The 19,344-nt window shown below is 42.3% G+C and overlaps 2 protein-coding genes across 2 annotated transcripts in view; one reads left to right on the top strand and one right to left on the bottom strand.

Moving 5' to 3' along the window:
- LOC139478491 (structural maintenance of chromosomes protein 6-like) overlaps positions 1-16,353 on the bottom strand; it is a 40,455-nt gene extending 24,102 nt beyond the window's left edge. Inside the window, exons 1-15 of the mRNA XM_071260978.1 lie at positions 16,193-16,353; positions 15,817-15,928; positions 14,183-14,288; positions 12,506-12,642; positions 10,960-11,102; positions 10,008-10,109; positions 8,675-8,812; positions 6,885-6,965; positions 6,607-6,753; positions 4,856-4,944; positions 4,258-4,422; positions 3,062-3,240; positions 1,066-1,241; positions 832-858; positions 156-236 (exon numbers count right to left, since the gene is read on the bottom strand). Coding sequence (XP_071117079.1) covers positions 156-236; positions 832-858; positions 1,066-1,241; positions 3,062-3,240; positions 4,258-4,422; positions 4,856-4,944; positions 6,607-6,753; positions 6,885-6,965; positions 8,675-8,812; positions 10,008-10,109; positions 10,960-11,102; positions 12,506-12,642; positions 14,183-14,288; positions 15,817-15,928; positions 16,193-16,339 — 1,830 coding nt within the window. The 5' untranslated portion in view covers positions 16,340-16,353. The remainder of the gene's footprint in view (positions 1-155; positions 237-831; positions 859-1,065; positions 1,242-3,061; positions 3,241-4,257; positions 4,423-4,855; positions 4,945-6,606; positions 6,754-6,884; positions 6,966-8,674; positions 8,813-10,007; positions 10,110-10,959; positions 11,103-12,505; positions 12,643-14,182; positions 14,289-15,816; positions 15,929-16,192) is intronic.
- Positions 16,354-17,650: 1,297 nt separating this feature from the next.
- Positions 17,651-19,344, top strand: part of LOC139480266 (peptidyl-prolyl cis-trans isomerase E-like) — a 34,920-nt gene continuing 33,226 nt past the window's right edge. The window contains exons 1-2 of the mRNA XM_071263319.1: positions 17,651-17,685; positions 19,177-19,275. Coding sequence (XP_071119420.1) covers positions 17,652-17,685; positions 19,177-19,275 — 133 coding nt within the window. The 5' untranslated portion in view covers position 17,651. The remainder of the gene's footprint in view (positions 17,686-19,176; positions 19,276-19,344) is intronic.

The raw sequence follows: 19,344 nt of genomic DNA, 5'->3' as shown, positions 1-19,344 counted from the left end.
CCCAGTGATTGATATCATGAGCAACGCTCCAATTAACCAAGTGTCTGAGTCTGACCACCCGACCTACTTAGTTGCCTCTTATGACAAGCACAGGTTGCTGGTGACCTATTCTAACCTGGAATCCCCCCGGGGTTCCCATGCAAGCCGACGCCTACCTGATCGATGAGGGTGTTGGCCACCACAGTATCCTCTATGTTCAGCATGTCCAGAATACAGGGGTGCTCACTCTGGACGCGCTGCATGGAGAACACGATGCATCGTCACACAGTAGCAACAGTAATTATAGTTGTTCTTAACACCAGTCATATGGTAATACAAATTTATTTACAAGAAAATCTCTTATATTTCTACTCCAACTAAATACATCAGTATCACGACTGTGCCGTATACAATTTGATAATTAACAAATACAAACTGACTAGATAACTGTGACATAGATATATTTAAACTGTTTTTTTCTTCTACAGCTTAGCTTGCATATTAAATGACATAATGCTGCAAAATGATAAAACATCCAGATTTAATAATTTACTTTAGAATTTGGTTGGTTGGTTTGTTGTTTAACGCCGCACTCAGCAATATTCAAGCTATATGACAGCAGTCCGTAGAGAATCGAGTCCAGACCAGACAATCCAGTGATAAATATCATGAGCATCGATCCACGGAATTGGGATCAATGACATGCATCAGCCAAGTCAGCGAGCCTGGCCACCCGATCTGTTAGTTGCCTTTTACGACAAGCATAGTCACCTTTTACAGCAAGCATGGGTTGCTGAAGACCTATTCTACCCTGGAATCTTCACGGGTCATTTACTTTATGAAAATACTTACAAATCTGGAGATGTCATGAACTTGATTCTGAAAGAGAAGGAGGATGAGACATTATGAAGAAATACATTTTCTTAGGCCCAGAATAGAAGAAAGAATCTCCAAGGATGTAAAGGATCTATTTCACGAACCATCTACATACTTTAAAAATCTTTATTTACAAATATTTATTTTCCTGGAACAGGACTGTTCCCATTAAAAGGGTACATATTGACTGTCCTCGCAAGGTATACTCACAGTGAACCTGCTGACGATGATGGAGGGATGTCTTCCATCTTTGATTTCCCGTTCAAAAATGCCCTCGAGCACCTTCTCGTCATGGTGGTCTGTGCAGCAGAAGGCATGGAGGAGAGCCTTCAGACAGCTCTCCACGGACAACGCCCACTCCGGGTCACGCAGCTGGAAACACGATCCTGACAACACAAGCCAATTCTATATCAATACAAGCAGTTTTCCTTATTGTGTTGGGGGCGGTTGGGTAGCCTAGTGGTTAAAGCATTCCCTCTTCACTCCAAAGACCCGGGTTCGATTCCCAGCATGGGTACAATGAGTGAAGCCCATTTCTGGTGTCCCCCGCCGTGATATTGCTGGAATATTGCTAAAAGCGGCGTAAAACCATACTCACTCACTCACTTATTGTGTTGTGTGTTATGCCACAGTCCGCAACAATCCTGTGTGTGTGTGTGTGTGTGTGTGTGTGTGTGTGTGTGTGTGTGTGTGTGTGTGTGTGTGTGTGTGTGTGTGTGTGTTTTTGATTGTGTTTGTGCTGGTTTGGACTAATACCAGTTTTATAGTGCTAGCCCACTGACATACCATGCCACAGTTTAACATGAATACCCCACTCAGACACAGCATACTGACTCCGAGCAGACCAGTCCTTACTTTAGCTCCTTGATGCCGAGCACCTGGCAGGGTATCAACTAGTACTATCATTTAACGTTTTTTTAGTATGACACAGCCTTCCACTCTTCGGGCGGATGCTCCATCACAAGACCATGGAGGTGGTGTCTCACAGAATGATCAACAGCTCAACTAGTTGTAAACACCAAGACCTTCGGATTAAATTTGTGAGTTTTCTTAGCGTCATGATAACAAGCGGAAGTATGTGTCATATCACATTCACTTTCAATGGGTCTGTTAAACATATTTATTTCCATTAAGTGGAGGGATTGGCAAACAAGCAAATCTTGCTTATCTGAATGCCTCTCCCAAATATGATACATATACAAATTACAATGTATTGAAAGTGACCTGAGAAAGTGCATACATTGTGTAATTGACATTAAACATAAGTATTGTACTGTAAGTGTTTAATTACAGGATTATCTTTCAAAACTGTACGTTATTATTAACATCCAGCACAACAACATCGCAGTATCATATAGTAAAGCCAACATCTCAGACAAAATCTCTAAATCGGCAAGAATAAAACTGCTATCTGATCAAGTAATATCAATTATCACTATCTTCAACATACCTCACACACCCTGACTGGCAACATTTCTTCCAAATTTTTCCATTTGAAAGCATTTTGATGCAAAACTGTCGTCTGCATCCACCTCCCCACAAACAGAAAGCTAGTCATGTGCAGATGCTATATTTCTAAATACACCTCAAGCAGAGCTCCAGATAAGCTGCGTATCTGCGTGAAATACGCATCAGAAATGCAGAAATATGCAGTAAAATAAAATCCAAGCATATCAAATACGCAAAGAACATTACAGATATGCTACAAAAATAAAACTTGTGCGTATCATCAAAATATTGTGAAGTAACCCTGCGTATTCGATTAGCAAATCAGCAACTTATTTTTAAATTATAAACGGGCATTCCGTCAACCTTGCCAAACTCCACGATGACATTTACATCATGATCATTTGCCATCACACTTTCTTGTGGAAGTATCGTGGTATTTTTGAGTTTTATAAAGCTCTCGAATCCCCACGACATCAGTTTGCAGGGACCAGCTGAGTAGTGTTTTTAAATATTTAACTTAAATACCCACATGTGTAAAATAAAGTGGGTAACAGAAATTTGAATACCCAGATAGAATTACTGATACCCAATGATTTTAAAATGTATGCGTAAAATACCCACAACACCAAAAGCCTATCTGGAGCTCTGCACCACAAGGGTTTCCTGGAACTGACTTTGGTTTTTGCAGTCACATGATACAGCTTATGACAATGCACAACATGGACTGTGATAGATCTCTGAAACATCACAACACTACCTAGAGGTCCTCTTGGTCTCTCATGGAAATATCCCTTCCTGTGGAACTCCTCTATCCGCTTGGTGATGTTGGGGATGAACTGTCCAAAGCGTTTGAGTCTGTCACTGCGAGCAGCCATCAACATCTTGAGCTGCTGCCTGTCACTGTCCTGCTTGTCCTGTATGCCCTGTTCATCTCGCCTGGAATAATAACAACCTCAGGTCATGCCCTGTTCATCTCGCCTGGAATAATAACAACCACAGGTCATGCCCTGTTCATCTCGCCTGGAATAATAACAACCTCAGGTCATGCCCTGTTCAACTCGCCTGGAATAATAACAACCACAGGTCATGCCCTGTTCATCTCGCCTGGAATAATAACAACCACAGGTCATGCCCTGTTCATCTCACCTGGAATAATAACAACCTCAGGTCATGCCCTGTTCATCTCGCCTGGAATAATAACAACCACAGGTCATGCCCTGTTCAACTCGCCTGGAATAATAACAACCACAGGTCATGCCCTGTTCATCTCGCCTGGAATAATAACAACCACAGGTCATGCCCTGTTCATCTCGCCTGGAATAATAACAACCACAGGTCATGCCCTGTTCATCTCGCCTGGAATAATAACAACCACAGGTCATGCCCTGTTCATCTCGCCTGGAATAATAACAACCACAGGTCATGCCCTGTTCATCTCGCCTGGAATAATAACAACCACAGGTCATGCCCTGTTCATCTCGCCTGGAATAATAACAACCACAGGTCATGCCCTGTTCAACTCGCCTGGAATAATAACAACCACAGGTCATGCCCTGTTCATCTCGCCTGGAATAATAACAACCACAGGTCATGCCCTGTTCATCTCGCCTGGAATAATAACAACCACAGGTCATGCCCTGTTCATCTCGCCTGGAATAATAACAACCACAGGTCATGCCCTGTTCATACCTCCTTGAATAATAACGCAAAAAAATGTCCTTGGAAAGGCAAACGTACTAATGGAATACCTTGGAATAACTATATACCCTCGCCTAATTTAGGATGGGGGATATAATAATGTTTGTCAACAAAAAGGATTTTGAAAGTACATAAGCCTTCTTCTTATATCACAATTCGAACATAATCTCCTTACTTTGAAGTAATGTTATACTACATGCCTTCCGTCTATCAAATCAGCCCTCAGTAATCAGCTCATGGTGGCTGTACATCTACCTGAGAGTGTAGCCGTCATTGGTATACTTGGTGACAGCATCACGGAACTGGTTCTTCTGATGTTCCGTGGTTCTCTGCTGGGACTCCAGCCCTCTTGACTTCTCCATCAGCTGGTCAATCTTCTCCTGACGCGCCCGCCGCTCTGACTCGTAGTCATGCTGGGCACTGAAACACAGAGTTTCAGAACACAGAGTTTCAGTACACAGTTGGTTGGTTGGTTTGTTGTTAAACGCCTCACTCAACAATATTACAGCTATATGACAGTGGTCCGTACAGAATCCAGTCTGGACCAAACAATCCAGTGATTGACATCATGAGCATCGATCCATGTAATTGGGATCGATGACATGCATCAACCAAGTCAGCGAGCCTGACCATCCGACCCGGTTAGTCGCCTTTTACGACAAGCATAGTCGCCTTTTACGGCAAGTATGGGTTGCTGAAGACCTATTCTATCCCGCAATCTTCACGGGTCCAAAAATAGTTATGAAGCTGGGTAGACAGATATAAGCCAGACATCCAGCTAGATAGACGGATATGTATTATTTTTAAATATTTCTCATGATTTAAGTAAACTAGGAACTCAGAATACAATTACCTATTCTTTATCTCCTCAATTCTTTCTTTCACCATGTCCCGATCTCGGACACAGGTTCGCAGGTCCTTCTCAGTCTTGTTCACTTCATTCTGTAACACAACACTACAGCGTCACACAGCAGGATCACTGTGCTACACAGCACTACGGCGTCACACAGCAGGATCACTGTGCTACACAGCACTACGGCGTCACACAGTGCTACACAGCACTACAGCGTCACACAGCAGGATCACTGTGCCACACAGCACTACGGCGTCACACAGCAGGATCACTGTGCTACACAGCACTACGGCGTCACACAGCAGGATCACTGTGCTACACAGCACTACGGCGTCACATAGCAGGATCACTGTGCTACACAGCACTACGGCGTCACACAGTGCTACACAGCACTACAGCGTCACACAGCAGGATCACTGTGCTACACAGCACTACGGCGTCACACAGCAGGATCACTGTGCTACACAGCACTACGGCGTCACACAGTGCTACACAGCACTACAGCGTCACACAGCAGGATCACTGTGCCACACAGCACTACGGCGTCACACAGCAGGATCACTGTGCCACACAGCACTACGGCGTCACACAGCAGGATCACTGTGCCACACAGCACTATGGCGTCACACAGCAGGATCACTGTGCTACACAGCACTACAGCGTCACACAGCAGGATCACTGTGCTACACAACACTACAGCGTCACACAGCGGGATCACTGTGCTACACTCACATCATGCTCAAATCAGGCATTGACGTGCAGATGACTGGGCCACCTGTGCCCCCTATACAGGAAACAGAAATACTATTCAACTTTTGAAAGGGATATTCAGACTGTTCAGATGAGGTCTGAATAAACCAAGGTCATAAACCAAGTTCCTATGCCTGTCTGTCTGTAGACAATGCTAGTGTGCCTTACTTACTTACTTACTTTGTAGATTTAACGTGCGCTTTCCGACTGATGCGTATTTCGCACACGGGCCCGGCCAGGCCATTTAATGTGTTTCCGAAAGGGGCGAAAGTGGTGTGTGCAACCCAAGAGGGGGCTTTAGGGGTTGCTTATATAGAATTTGGGAATTTTGAGATTTGGAATAGATGCCGATGGGGTAAGGGAGGAGAACTAAGGGAGCTGGGTATGGTGGATTTTTGTGTGTTTATGTAATTTTGATTTGGTGGATTATAGTGTTTTTAGATGCGTTTAGTGTGCCTTACCTGTGCCTTTCTGTTTATAGACAATGCTAGTCTGCTCCACCTGTGCCTGTCTGCCTATAGACAATGCTAGTCTGCCCCACCTGTGCCTGTCTGCCTATAGACAATGCTAGTCTGCTCCACCTGTGCCTGTCTGCCTATAGACAATGCTAGTCTGCCCCACCTGTGCCTGCCTGTCTATAGACAATGCTAGTGTGCCCTACCTGTGACTGTCTGCCTACAGACAATGCTAGTCTGCCCTACTTGTCTATAGACAATGTTCCCTACCTGTGCCTGTCTGTCTACAGACAATGCTAGTCTGCCCTGCTTGTCTATAGACAATGTTCCCTACCTGTGACTGTCTGCCTACAGACCATGCTAGTCTGCCCTACCTGTGCCTGTCTGTCTACAGACAATGCTCCCCACCTGTGCCTGACTGTCTAAAGACAATGCTAGTCTGCCCTACCTGTGCCTGTCTGTCTACAGACAATGCTCCCCACCTGTGCCTGACTGTCTAAAGACAATGCTAGTCTGCCCTACTTGTCTATAGACAATGTTCCCTACCTGTGCCTGTCTGGCTGCATCCCTCTTTTGCTGCATGTTGGACTTGGCCTGTTTTCTCTGTGGTTCAAGCTTCTGTACCTCTTCACTGATGGCGAGGATCTGGTCCTGGATCTGTCTGTGTGTCTGCTGACACTTCTCCAGGTTCTCCTGCCATGGCAGACAATGACAGTGAGTGAGTGAGGGATAAAAAAGGGGCTATACAAAGGGCTTCCATATTATGCAACTAAGCACTTGGCTGTCTGCGTGATATTAATACACTGGACGTCAGAATGCCTTACCTTCACCTCCTCCACCTTCTTGATATACTTGGGAGTCCGGGAGTCCTCCTGGTCAAGCTTCTTCTTGATGGGCTCCAGACCCTGCAAACATCACAACACATGTACCACCGTGGAAACAGCACCACACATGTACCACCGTGGAAACAGCACTCGTGTACCACCATGGAAACACCACCACACATGTACCACCATGGAAACAACACCACACATGTACCACCGTGGAAACAGCACCACACATGTACCACCGTGGAAACAGCACCACACATGTACCACCGTGGAAACAGCACCATACATGTACCACCATGGAAACAGCACCACACATGTACCACCATGGAACAGCACAACACATGTACCACCGTGGAAACACCACCCCACATGCATCACTGTGGAAACAGCACCACACATGTACCACCATGGAAACAACACCCCACATGTACCACCATGCAAACAGCACCACACATGTACCACCATGGAAACAGCACCACACATGTACCACCATGGAAACAGCACCACACATGTACCACTGTGGAAACACCACCACACATGTACCACCGTGGAAACAGCACTACACATGTACCACCATGGAAACAGCACCACACATGTACCACCATGGAAACAGCACCACACATGTACCACTGTGGAAACACCACCACACATGCATCACTGTGGAAACAGCACCACACATGTACCACCATGGAAACAGCACCACACATGTACCACCATGCAAACAGCACCCCACATGTACCACCATGCAAACAGCACCACACATGTACCACCATGGAAACAGCACCACACATGTACCACCATGGAACAGCACAACACATGTACCACCGTGGAAACACCACCCCACATGCATCACTGTGGAAACAGCACCACACATGTACCACCATGCAAACAGCACCACACATGTACCACCATGGAAACAGCACCACACATGTACCACCATGGAAACAGCACCACACATGTACCACTGTGGAAACACCACCACACATGTACCACCGTGGAAACAGCACTACACATGTACCACTGTGGAAACACCACCACACATGTACCACTGTGGAAACAGCAGCATACATGTACCACCATGGAAACAGCACCACACATGTACCACCATGGAAACAACACCCCACATGTACCACCATGCAAACAGCACCACACATGTACCACCATGGAAACAGCACCACACATGTACCACCATGGAAACAGCACCACACATGTACCACTGTGGAAACACCACCACACATGTACCACCGTGGAAACAGCACTACACATGTACCACTGTGGAAACACCACCACACATGTACCACTGTGGAAACAGCAGCATACATGTACCACCATGGAAACAGCACCACACATGTACCACCGTGGAAACAGCACCACACATGTACCACCGTGGAAACAGCACTACACATGTACCACCGTGGAAACAGCACTACACATGTACCACTGTGGAAACACCACCACACATGTACCACCGTGGAAACAGCACCAAACATGTACCACCGTGGAAACACCACCACACATGTACCAGTGTGGAAACACCACCACACATGTACCACTGTGGAAACAGCACTCATGTACCACTGTGCAAACATTAGGCAACCAGGGTGTCTTGATTATACCGACCAGGGTGTCTGGATTAGGCCGACCAGGGTGTCTGGATTAGACTGACCAGGGTGTCTGGATTAGGCCGACCATTATGTAGACACTGGAAACCATTTCCTATACGCTAAGCATGGATTTGTATCAACTTTAGATCTGAACCAAACGGGTGCCAAAATTATAAGTACCCTTTCCTTTGCAGCAACCAAAGACCAAGCCATTTCATTCTTCAGATGTTTGACTTTCTCCTTCAGTTCATCAATGGCACCCAAACTCTTGAACTTGTGCTCCCACTCCAGGACCTCCTTCTCCAGGGTAGGCAGAGTCTGTGACAATAGACACCAACTTGCTTAGCAGACATCTAACTACTGGCCACAAATGGCCTCTCAGCTCACTTCTAGAAAGATTTTATTTGATTCCTTTCTTAACAAGTTTCTTATTGGCAGTGTGTCACATCTTGATAGAACTGACGTTATCATGTCAGTTAGACATGAGGCTGCAGATGCAAAAGTGAGATGTAACAAAACTGAGGATAGCTTTCTCTCGCTCATGGGCAAGTGCATATTGAAACCCTCAACATCAGTTCAGTGAGTGAGTGAGTGAGTGAGTGAGTGAGTGAGTGAGTGAGTGAGTGAGTGAGGTTTTACTACACTTCTGGCAATGTTCCAGCAATATCACACCAGACACCAGAACACCAGAAATGGGCTTCGCACATTGTACCCATGTGGGGAATCGAACCCAGGCCTTCGGCATGTTGAGGAAACGCTTTAACCCCGATAACCGAGTGATTGGGGATGGTACAAAGTATGTATGTATATTTATTTTGATGCCACAGTCACCAATGTTCCACCCATAGAACAGCTGCCTGTAACTAACTAAATGATTAAGTAAGTAACTGAGAGAAGCAGCATTCCATGTCAGAGGGGTGAGATGATACACAATCAGCTTAGTCTCAAAGCTTGACATCTCATCCAATTGCCTCGTACAAGTACCTTATTCACAGTATTAAATGCCCTGCTCCAAAGTGCTACAAACAAGTTCACGACCAATCTGTAAGTAATCTTTATAAGTGTGTATATTACGAGGTATATAACTGTCCTGTCACTACTGTGTGTGTGTGTGTGCGTGTGTGCGTGCGTGCGCGCACACTTGTACTATTCCGGAGTAACACCGATTTCTAATTTCTAGTGCTAGCCCACTGAGATACCACCCTGCAGTTTAACATGAATACCCCACTCAGGCACAGTATACTGACTCCGAGCCAACCAGTTCATGTTTTAGCCCTTTAATGCCGAGAGCCAGGCAGGGCAAAAACAAGTTCCATCTTTTTAACGAACCCTCGACGTTCCACACTCTGGGTGGATGCTCTACCACTAAACCACGGAGGCAGTCCTTATACAGGTGTGATCATAATTCGAGAAGTGCAGATGATTGATAATTGGGAGATAAGTGTGTCCATGGTGTTGTTGTGGAGGCAAGAGTGGGAGTGGGCTGGGAACTAAGTTGTGTTGCATTCCATACCCTCTCCTTCTGACTGATGATCTCTAGAGTGATGGACTTCTGCTCGTTGGCTTTAGCGTAGTCATGCTTCATGGTCTCAAGCTGCGTGGCCTTCAAGAAAAACTGCAACAAATGGGAGCATAGAATGATATCTATCACTGCAGCATAGAATGATATCTATCACAGGAGCATAGAACGATATCTATCACAGGAGCATAGAATGATATCTATCACAGGAGCATAGAATGATATCTATCACTGCAGCATAGAACAATATCTATCACAGGAGCATAGAACGATATCTATCACTGGAGAATAGAACAATATCTATCACTGGAGCATAGACGATATCTATCACTAAAGCATAGAACGATATCTATCACTGGAGCATAGAACGATATCTATCACTAAAGCATAGAACAATATCTATCACTAGAGCATAGAACTTTATCTATCACTGGAGCATAGAACTTTATCTATCACTGGAGCATAGAACAATATCTATCACTGGAGCATAGAACTTTATCTATCACTGGAGCATAGAACGATATCTATCACTAAAGCATAGGACGATATCTATCACTAAAGTATAGAACAATATCTATTACTGGAGCATAGAACTTTATCTATCACTGGAGCATAGAACTTTATCTATTACTGGAGCATAGAACTTTATCTATCACTGGAGCATAGAACAATATCTATCACTGGAGCATAGAATGCTATCTATCACTGGAGCACAGAACGCTATCTATCACTGGAGCATAGAACGCTATCCATTACTGGAGCATTGAACAATCTCACTGGTGTCTAAAACTGAGGCCATATTATTCATAATGCTGTAAAAACACCCCACCCACCCCCACACACAAAGTATTACTTACTGCAGATCTTTGATGCCTTGACAGAAACAGGTTTAGTTAATTACAGCACTCATGTTAACTATGATATAAAACTGCAGGCGTGAGAGTACCTTGTACTTATCCTGAGGGCTCTTGGAGTTGAGGAAGTTGCGACTTGTCTCCTGATTGAGGATGGCAACAGGATTGTCCACCTGAATGTTGAACTGGTCCAGAAGGTGGAACAACTCCTCCCTCTTGTCCGACACCATTACACCTACACAAGGGAGATAACTCATGAGCCGACATCAAAGATTGGGAGCAAAACAATTGAAATAAAATGACACTACAATCAGCGTGGCAACATGACACTGACACAACATGAAAAGGGATATAAACTATCAGCTTACTTTAAGATATTTTTGACATTGCCTTTAATAAACTAATACATTAAGAGATCGACTCGTGAAGATCCGGGGTAGAATAGGTCCTCAGCAACCCATGCTTGCCGTAAAAGGCAACTATGCTTGTCATAAGAGGCTAAAGGGGTCGGGTGGTTAGACTCGCTCACTTGGTTGAAGCATGTCATCGATCCTATTTGCGTGGATCGATGCTCATGATATTAATCACTGGATTGTCTGGTCCAGACTTGATTATTTACAGACCACCATGATATAGCTGGAATATTGCTGAGTGCGGCGTTAAACAACAAACAAACAACAAAGCATTAAGAGATCAATTTATAATTTGATAAGGAGATGATGGGAGGTGAAATGAGGTTTAAATGGGGTTTAAATGGCACTTATATAGCGACATGCATGTCTCTCTCCCCCAACCTTCTGCTCTCTGGGCAGACACTCTACTACTTGACCGTAGAGTCTGTCGATAAGGAGATGAGGTGAAACAGTTAAACATCAGGTTCAAGATGATTGCACGTATATAGTCCAAGCCAACAGAGATACCATCTCGCAGTCTTCACATAAATATCCCACTCAGGATCCAACATCCACGTTGACCAGCTCTTGTTTTATCCACTTAATGCCATGTGCAAGGCAGGGAAACAACAAGTACCATCTTTAAATGTCTTTTAGTGGGATGAGGCCGGGAATCGAATCAACAACATTCGGCTTTCCAGGCAGATGGTCGATGCACTAGATCACTGTCCAGAGCTCATGCCTTTTAAAATCATTGGGTATCAGTAATTCTATCTGGGTATTCAAATTTCTGTTACCCACTAGTTTTTACACATGTGGGTATTTAAGTTAAATATTTAAAAACACTATACATCTAGTCCCTGCAAACTGGTGTAGTGTGGGTTTGAGAGCTTTTTACTCAAAAATACCACGATACTTCCACAAGAAAGTGTGATGGCAAATGATCATGATGTAACTGTCATCGTGGAGTTTGGCAAGGTTGACGGAATGCCCGTTTATAATTTAAAAATAAGTTGCTGATTTGCTAATCGAATACGCAGGGTTACTTCACAATATTTTGATGATACGCACAAGTTTTATTTTTGTAGCGTATCTGTAATGTTCGTTGCGTATTTGATATGCTTGGATTTCATTTTACTGCATATTTCTGCATTTCTGATGCGTATTTTACGCAGATACGCAGCTTATCTGGAGCTCTGACGGTCCTATAGAAATACTAGTATTGATCAACAACTTGTTCAGTTACCAGTTTTGGAGAGAAGCTGGTATTTGCTGCTCCCCTCTGATGTGAACTTCCTCTGCACAGTTATGGAGTCCCCGTACATCTCATGCCTGAAAGCATCAGGGCCTCGGTTCCGCAGCTTGATTTGAACCTCACCAGTGCTGCAACATAACAAACATTATCATACCTCCATGCCAGAATGATGAGATCCGATTGGTCGGCATGATCTTGACAAAATACCATATACCCCTACTTGGAGGGAAATCAATTTCTCAGCAGGTGAACAAATCCCTTATACCCCGCCCTGAGCTGCACGTGGATTTCTGAGAGGCAGAATAAATCCCTTATATCCCACTTCGATGCAAAAAGCTGCACGCTTTTTCCAAGTCAATGAAGTCACGTGACATAGCACAAGTTAACCTGAACTCAATCAAAGCTGTTTTCTATAAATTTTGAATTTGTTTCATTTCTTTTACAATGTTATATTAAAACATTTCGGTAACATAAATTCCTTGTTGCAGGATCACGAGGGGTATATGGGGTTTTATGAGCTGGAGGCGAATGGCATAAAACCTAACACAAGAAACCTAAAACCCCATGTACCCCACGAGATCCTGCAACTTATATTGTTTCTGTAACATCACGACCTGAACAATCTCAAAAGACATCATTTCATTACAACTGGTTCTCAGGGAATGATAAACAGAAAATTGGTATGCATTATGAAAATGATTTTACAATAAATTGTATATTTATATACATCATATCACACACTATGCATTTCCTCCTTCTTGTTTCGATCCTTGTATGGAAAGTTTTCAGCTTCAAAAACATTTCACCCGAACACATCCCAGCATCACCATGGTTACCACCCAAATAAATGGGTCATGCACTGTAATCTCGTGCGACGACCTTAAGCCACTTTATTCTAGGATATTTTCACACCAGGATCGAAAGAAGGAAGAAATGCATCGTGTGAGATAGGATAAGTTAAAAATGGAATATTTACTTCTGTAGAGTACACAAGACAATAATACTCCCGAAAAAAGACTTGATACAGCTGAAAGAATGCTCGTCTTGACAAACACTTCACACGAAAATCACCCTGAAATAAATCACTAACATAAGGAAGCAGCATCATGTAACCTGTCATCTTCCCGAGGCAAGAGTTAACTGACTTTAAAAGTCAAGTTTCCACCCTTGCCGAACTAGGCTGGTATTATGGTAGTTTGGCTGGACTAACGAATCTATGCGTAGTCCAATCAAAATCGTGTTACGAAATCAAAATCCGGTTCGTAAAGTGTCGTGCAGAATTTGGTCGATTGCAGGATTTGCAAAGCATGTGCACCGCTAACTCGGCGTCAACAGATTTTTTCCAAATCTTTTCATGTATTTGATTAAGGTGCTTATGTCATTTGATGCACTTCACGCTGTATTTATCACAATATAGATCTTGATTATTGTTCAGATCATCTTGACTGGGCGCCGCCATTTTGTTTGAAGCAAATGCAAGTGATACAAGAGGCAGAATCTGATTGGTCAATAGGAGAGGCATAGAAGGGACACAACTCGTAATAACCAGTGGTGGCGCTGCGACCGAGCCCAGAAATTCCAGCCTAGTTTGGCAAGGGTGGAAACTGGACTTTTATTGTCAGTTAACTCCCTTGCGTCAGGAAGATGGTAACCTGTAAGATGTCTCACCTTTTCCCACTCTTGATGAATCCCTTGATTGTACTGCCTCTGCTGGTTACTGAGGCCTTACCCCCCAGGCCAACAACCAGCGCTGCCACCACCGCACTCTTCCCACCTGTTGGAGGGGCACAAAGGTAGGTCAGGAATGGTAATGTTGAACATGTATCCTAAATTGTGGGAACAACAATAGTTTTAGATATTTCTAAAGCAACCTGTGCCATAAGACCACCTAAGAGCAGAACCTGATAATATGTGTACAATGAGTGAGTGAGTGAGTGAGTGAGGTTTTACGCCGCTTTTAGCAATATTCCGGCAATATCACGGCGGGGGACACCAGAAATGGGCTTCACACAATGTACCCATGTCGGAAATCGAACCAGGGTCTTCGGCGTGACGATCGAACGCTTTAACCACTAGGCTACCTGACCGCCCCATGTGAACAATGAGGCTAGATTGAGGTGTCTTAGGGTACCTGCGAAAACAGAAGCAGCCCTATCACTGCTATTTTCTCAAAGCTTCTACAGAAATACAACCAGGTACTTGCACACCTTGACATTCATAAAATAAACCAGACTGCTAAACATGGTAAATATGAAAAGTAATTAACATTAAAAATCAGTAGACCTTGTCTAAGAATGCTACATTGGTGACACAATACTCATAAAAAGAATATCTGACATACATCTTTTGACACAGGAAAGGAAATAATTTCTCTTGTGGCAGTGCCACTCATGATAATATATACTTTTCCTCGTCACTCGATGAGATAGACATCATATTTTCACTAGACACATGAAATATCCTATTTTTTAAGTTGATTTGCTGTTGACAGTGGGTTTTTAAACACATTACCAAAAACAATTAAAACACAAAATCTGAACTCTCCTGACTATACACATTGACCCTTTCACAAATAGTTTCCTGCATGCAAACAAGATATAGTACACTTTTTAAAAAATAATTAAAAATAATAATGAATGAAACAAAAGAGAGGTGAGATCGCTTAGCAATACATTTGAAGCATGCCTGCCAAAATAGGAAGAGTTCCATCAAAGTGTTATTTTCACTGCAGCGAGCACATCACTTTTCTAAACTTTGTTTATCTTTGGCTAAATTTGTCATAATCGCCAACAGCTGAGGGGATGATGTAAATCTGGCTGGGGTCCATGCAGGTAGCAAAAGTACTGTAAGTCCCCATGGACCCTAGCATGGTGATATACCTTCAGATGCTGGCAATCTATAGCCCTTTTTTACATTGTAATGTTTCATGACCATTTAGGAATATCTTTTTATGGTTGTATGCTAGTTTCAAATATTATATCTGTGATATTCTAGTAATTTTACTGTCCATCGATGACAGGTTTTTATTTGGTTTACATATATGTATAAATAATGTATAACTTCTCGTCTCGATATGGCTGAAATATTGCCGATGTGATGTAAAGCATAAACTCACTCACTCACTTTTCTAAACTCTCAGGCTTTTACACTAAGAATATAACAAACCTTTATATGACTATCACAATGTAAAACAATACCTATGTGGGTTATCCTTTGTTACAAATATCAGTCAAAGTCTCAAGTAACACCACATACCATCCAATACGAATCTAGTTCTTCTAAAGTCGAAAACACAAACTTACTTCCATTCCTCCCAACAATGAAGTTGACATGAGGACCAAAGTTGACATCCAAACGAGTGTGACACATGAAATTCTTCACACTGATTTTCTCGATTATGCCAACTTCAGCTTCCTGAAAAAACAACCCAGATAATGTTAGAGAGCAGAAGAAAGGCTGCTTGTGTCTTGCAGAAAATTGAAGAAAACTGATCTAGTCTTGTTTCGGTCCAGATTTTAAACATATATTGTGATATGCAGATCACTGGATTGATATTAAAAAGTACACACTTTCATATCACTTTATTCAGGACAACACTAGACTTTTGATGATCTACATGCTACAGGACATCTATTAGTGATACTCCCATCCAATTGTTTCACTGTTGTTAGAACCTACAGGGCTTGTATTGAAGTCTGGGTTCTGTGACTGGTTGATGGGACTATCATCATCTTCATCCTCCTTGGATGGGTCTGGTTCTCCAGCATCATGCCTACGCTTTTTCTTGGTCTGGTTGTCAGCTTCTGTCAAGCGACGCTTTGACATTGTGCTTATGCAGAAATTCTGGAAAAAGAACCAAATCACAAACATATCAATACACTTCAAGCAAAGCACTTAAAGCCATTTTGTCTTGCCTTGACTCATTAAACATGTTAAAAGGCCTTTTCATCTGGTACGCCAAGCAATTGACAAGACAAAGTGAAGAACAATTAGGCTAGTTCAGGTTTGTAGACTCTTTTGCTTAATTGTTGCTTTACTCTTTGATGTCATTCACAAAACCTACAGGGTTTACCTGGAAACAAATGGAGATATCGCAGGTGCAAAAGCCCCACACATGTCACAAACTGGTAACATTACCATAACTTTCCCTATATTTACTGCAAATCTTGAAATTAACGTGAATTAAATATGAAAAATGCGAGTGGTCTTTGCTCACATTAATTAACGTCACATTTATGTCTTTACTCCAGAATATTTTTTTGTACTTATGTAAATTTTTAGGACAACATTCAAGTAAAAAAATCTCTTCTTTTTTTTTAAATTGGCCTACCTCACTTTTGAAATGAGTTTGAAATCTATAAACCAAGAAATTACCGGTAAACGGGAACGCTGATAATAAAAGAGACGTTTAGTCCAGTGTTCCAAAAGAAGGGTGAGAGATACGAAGTGTAGTAATCCAAGCAAATGTCTTCTACTTCCCCATGTCTAGCGAGGAGGGAAATAAAATCCAAAACAAAACCAGGAAACATTTCATGTGTGCTGGACACATAATCATCATGATTATAACAAGGGGAGGTTGATTTTCCATTTCTAACAATGTTTTCAATGCCATTTCAGCTATAACCCCTCTAGGTACACATGAGAAGACGAGTGCAATGGAAATAATCAAATAATTCATTGTGTAGCTTTTTGGTCGATAGACGTGAAAGTACTGTGTCATAGGACAGGTCTTTTTACTTGCCTTATTTTAACTTGACGTGCATGCCGTTGTATCTAACAGTACTCATCAATATTTTGAAATGACACAACACAATTATTAATTGTACAAGTGACATCTACAAAGTCGTAATAATCTTATTCTTGATATAAAACTAGTCTAGCCCAAAACAGCTGAAAAAAATCATAACAACTGTTGATTCTGAAACGCACCTTACTGCTGAAGAAACTGCAAATTTGGATTTCGATAGAGGTTCCACATCCTCTTCATGTGCCATTTATATACTCTTCACATTCATTATCAACCATTAGACAACATCGTGAACAGAATGAACGCTCAGAGAAGTGTCATGGCGGGAAATATAAAATGGACACGACATTTCCGGAAGTAAGTCAATGTCAACTTCCGGTTAAAACAAGCATGGCTACCAATAACAAGCGTATCGTCTACGTCGGTAATATGAATCATTATTTCATTCAAATGCACTCCATTTTAATGCTTTATTACATTCATTGGAAAATTGACGTGATCTACGTTGGTGTTTGTCGCTATAAAACTGAATATAGCGCCATTCTCGCTCATAATGTGCCGAATAAAATATTGTAATGTAAGATTAAAAGAAGATATAACTACTCTACTGTTTAATACGTTATTACCTTTACACCCTCTCTATGAGAAAGACAAATAGCGGAGATAAAATCTAACTCCCGATACCAGAGACCATAGATCCCTAGATCTTGCCAGGAAATAATCTTGGTGTTGTACTCACTGGTTTCTTGGGAGCAGTGTGATTACAAGACGCATAATTTTAAATAATTCTATGAGTTTTCATGTAGGCCTATCTGTATTTCAGCTGGTATCTTAGGAATCAATTAAATATCTTTATCTTTCATTTGGAGAAGTGTGATTATAAGACTTATTGCCTAAAATAACAACAACAGGTTTACCTTGACCTAGAGAACTAGGTTGGTTGGTTTGTTGTTTTACGCCCCACTCAGCAATATTCCAGCTATGACGGCGGTTTGTAAATAATCGAGTCTGGAGGAGACAATCCAGTGATTGACATCATCAGCAACGATTCACACAATTGGGATCGATGACAAGCATCAACCAAGTCAGAGAGCCTGACCACCCGATCCTGTTAGTTGCCTCTTACAACAAGCATAGTCGCCTTTTATGGCAAGCATGGGTTGCTGAAGACCTATTCTATCCCGGATCTTCATGGTCCAGAGGATCCCCAGCTGCTAATTCAGTGGTCCTTACAGGAAATATGAGGGTTCAGTCAAGTAATGAAATGGTGTAGAATACTGTACTGTAAGATTTAATAATTACTTTAATTCCAGGAACTATGTATTTCTTGTCAAGAATATCAAAAACATTATTTGGAACAATGAATTTTTGTGCGTCCCTCATGGCGCAATATATATTTTTTCTTGATCCATTACATACATTTATGCCTACTGGATGCATATTTCTGTGTCGCATAAATCCCTGCAATAATGCATAATTCACTTACTATTACTAGGAATTCTTGTGGAGTATAGATTGTGTATTATCCACTTTAAAAAAAGGTACATTTTAAAATATCTCTAGAATATGTATTTGTTCCAAATAGTATAACAATAATATGAAGATGTGGTGCTGTTTTTGTGAGGTAACATGTACAGTGCTGTTTTTGCCAGTCAAGGTGCCATATTGACGAGGTGCCATTAACCCCATCATGGTTTTACTGCATGAGGAACAGTGTCACAATGAACTGTAGCTTCAAGATGATATTCAAGTGTTCATGGTGTTGGATAGTATGTTTATATTTAGACTAAATTAGGAGTTTTAGCACAAGTTCATATGACTTAATACAGGTGGGCTACTGAACTTCAGGTACCTAGTTGTCTTGTTGAATGTGTTTTGATAGTCATTCTTATCATTTCATTTGTTTTTGTATTAGGTGGTCTGGCGGAGGAGGTTGATGACAAAGTCCTCCATGCAGCCTTCCTGCCGTTTGGTGACATAGTCGATATCCAGATACCTCTTGACTATGAAACAGGTATGAACCTTGCAACACTACACAGGATTGTGACTCACTGACACCCACAAGCAATACTTATCTACAGTT

This window comes from Haliotis cracherodii, unplaced genomic scaffold, assembly GCF_022045235.1.
Source record: "Haliotis cracherodii isolate W230 unplaced genomic scaffold, xgHalCrac1.p SCAF_4, whole genome shotgun sequence".
Taxonomy (NCBI): Eukaryota; Metazoa; Mollusca; class Gastropoda; order Lepetellida; family Haliotidae; genus Haliotis; species Haliotis cracherodii.
This window is presented reverse-complemented; position numbering and strand designations above follow the sequence as displayed.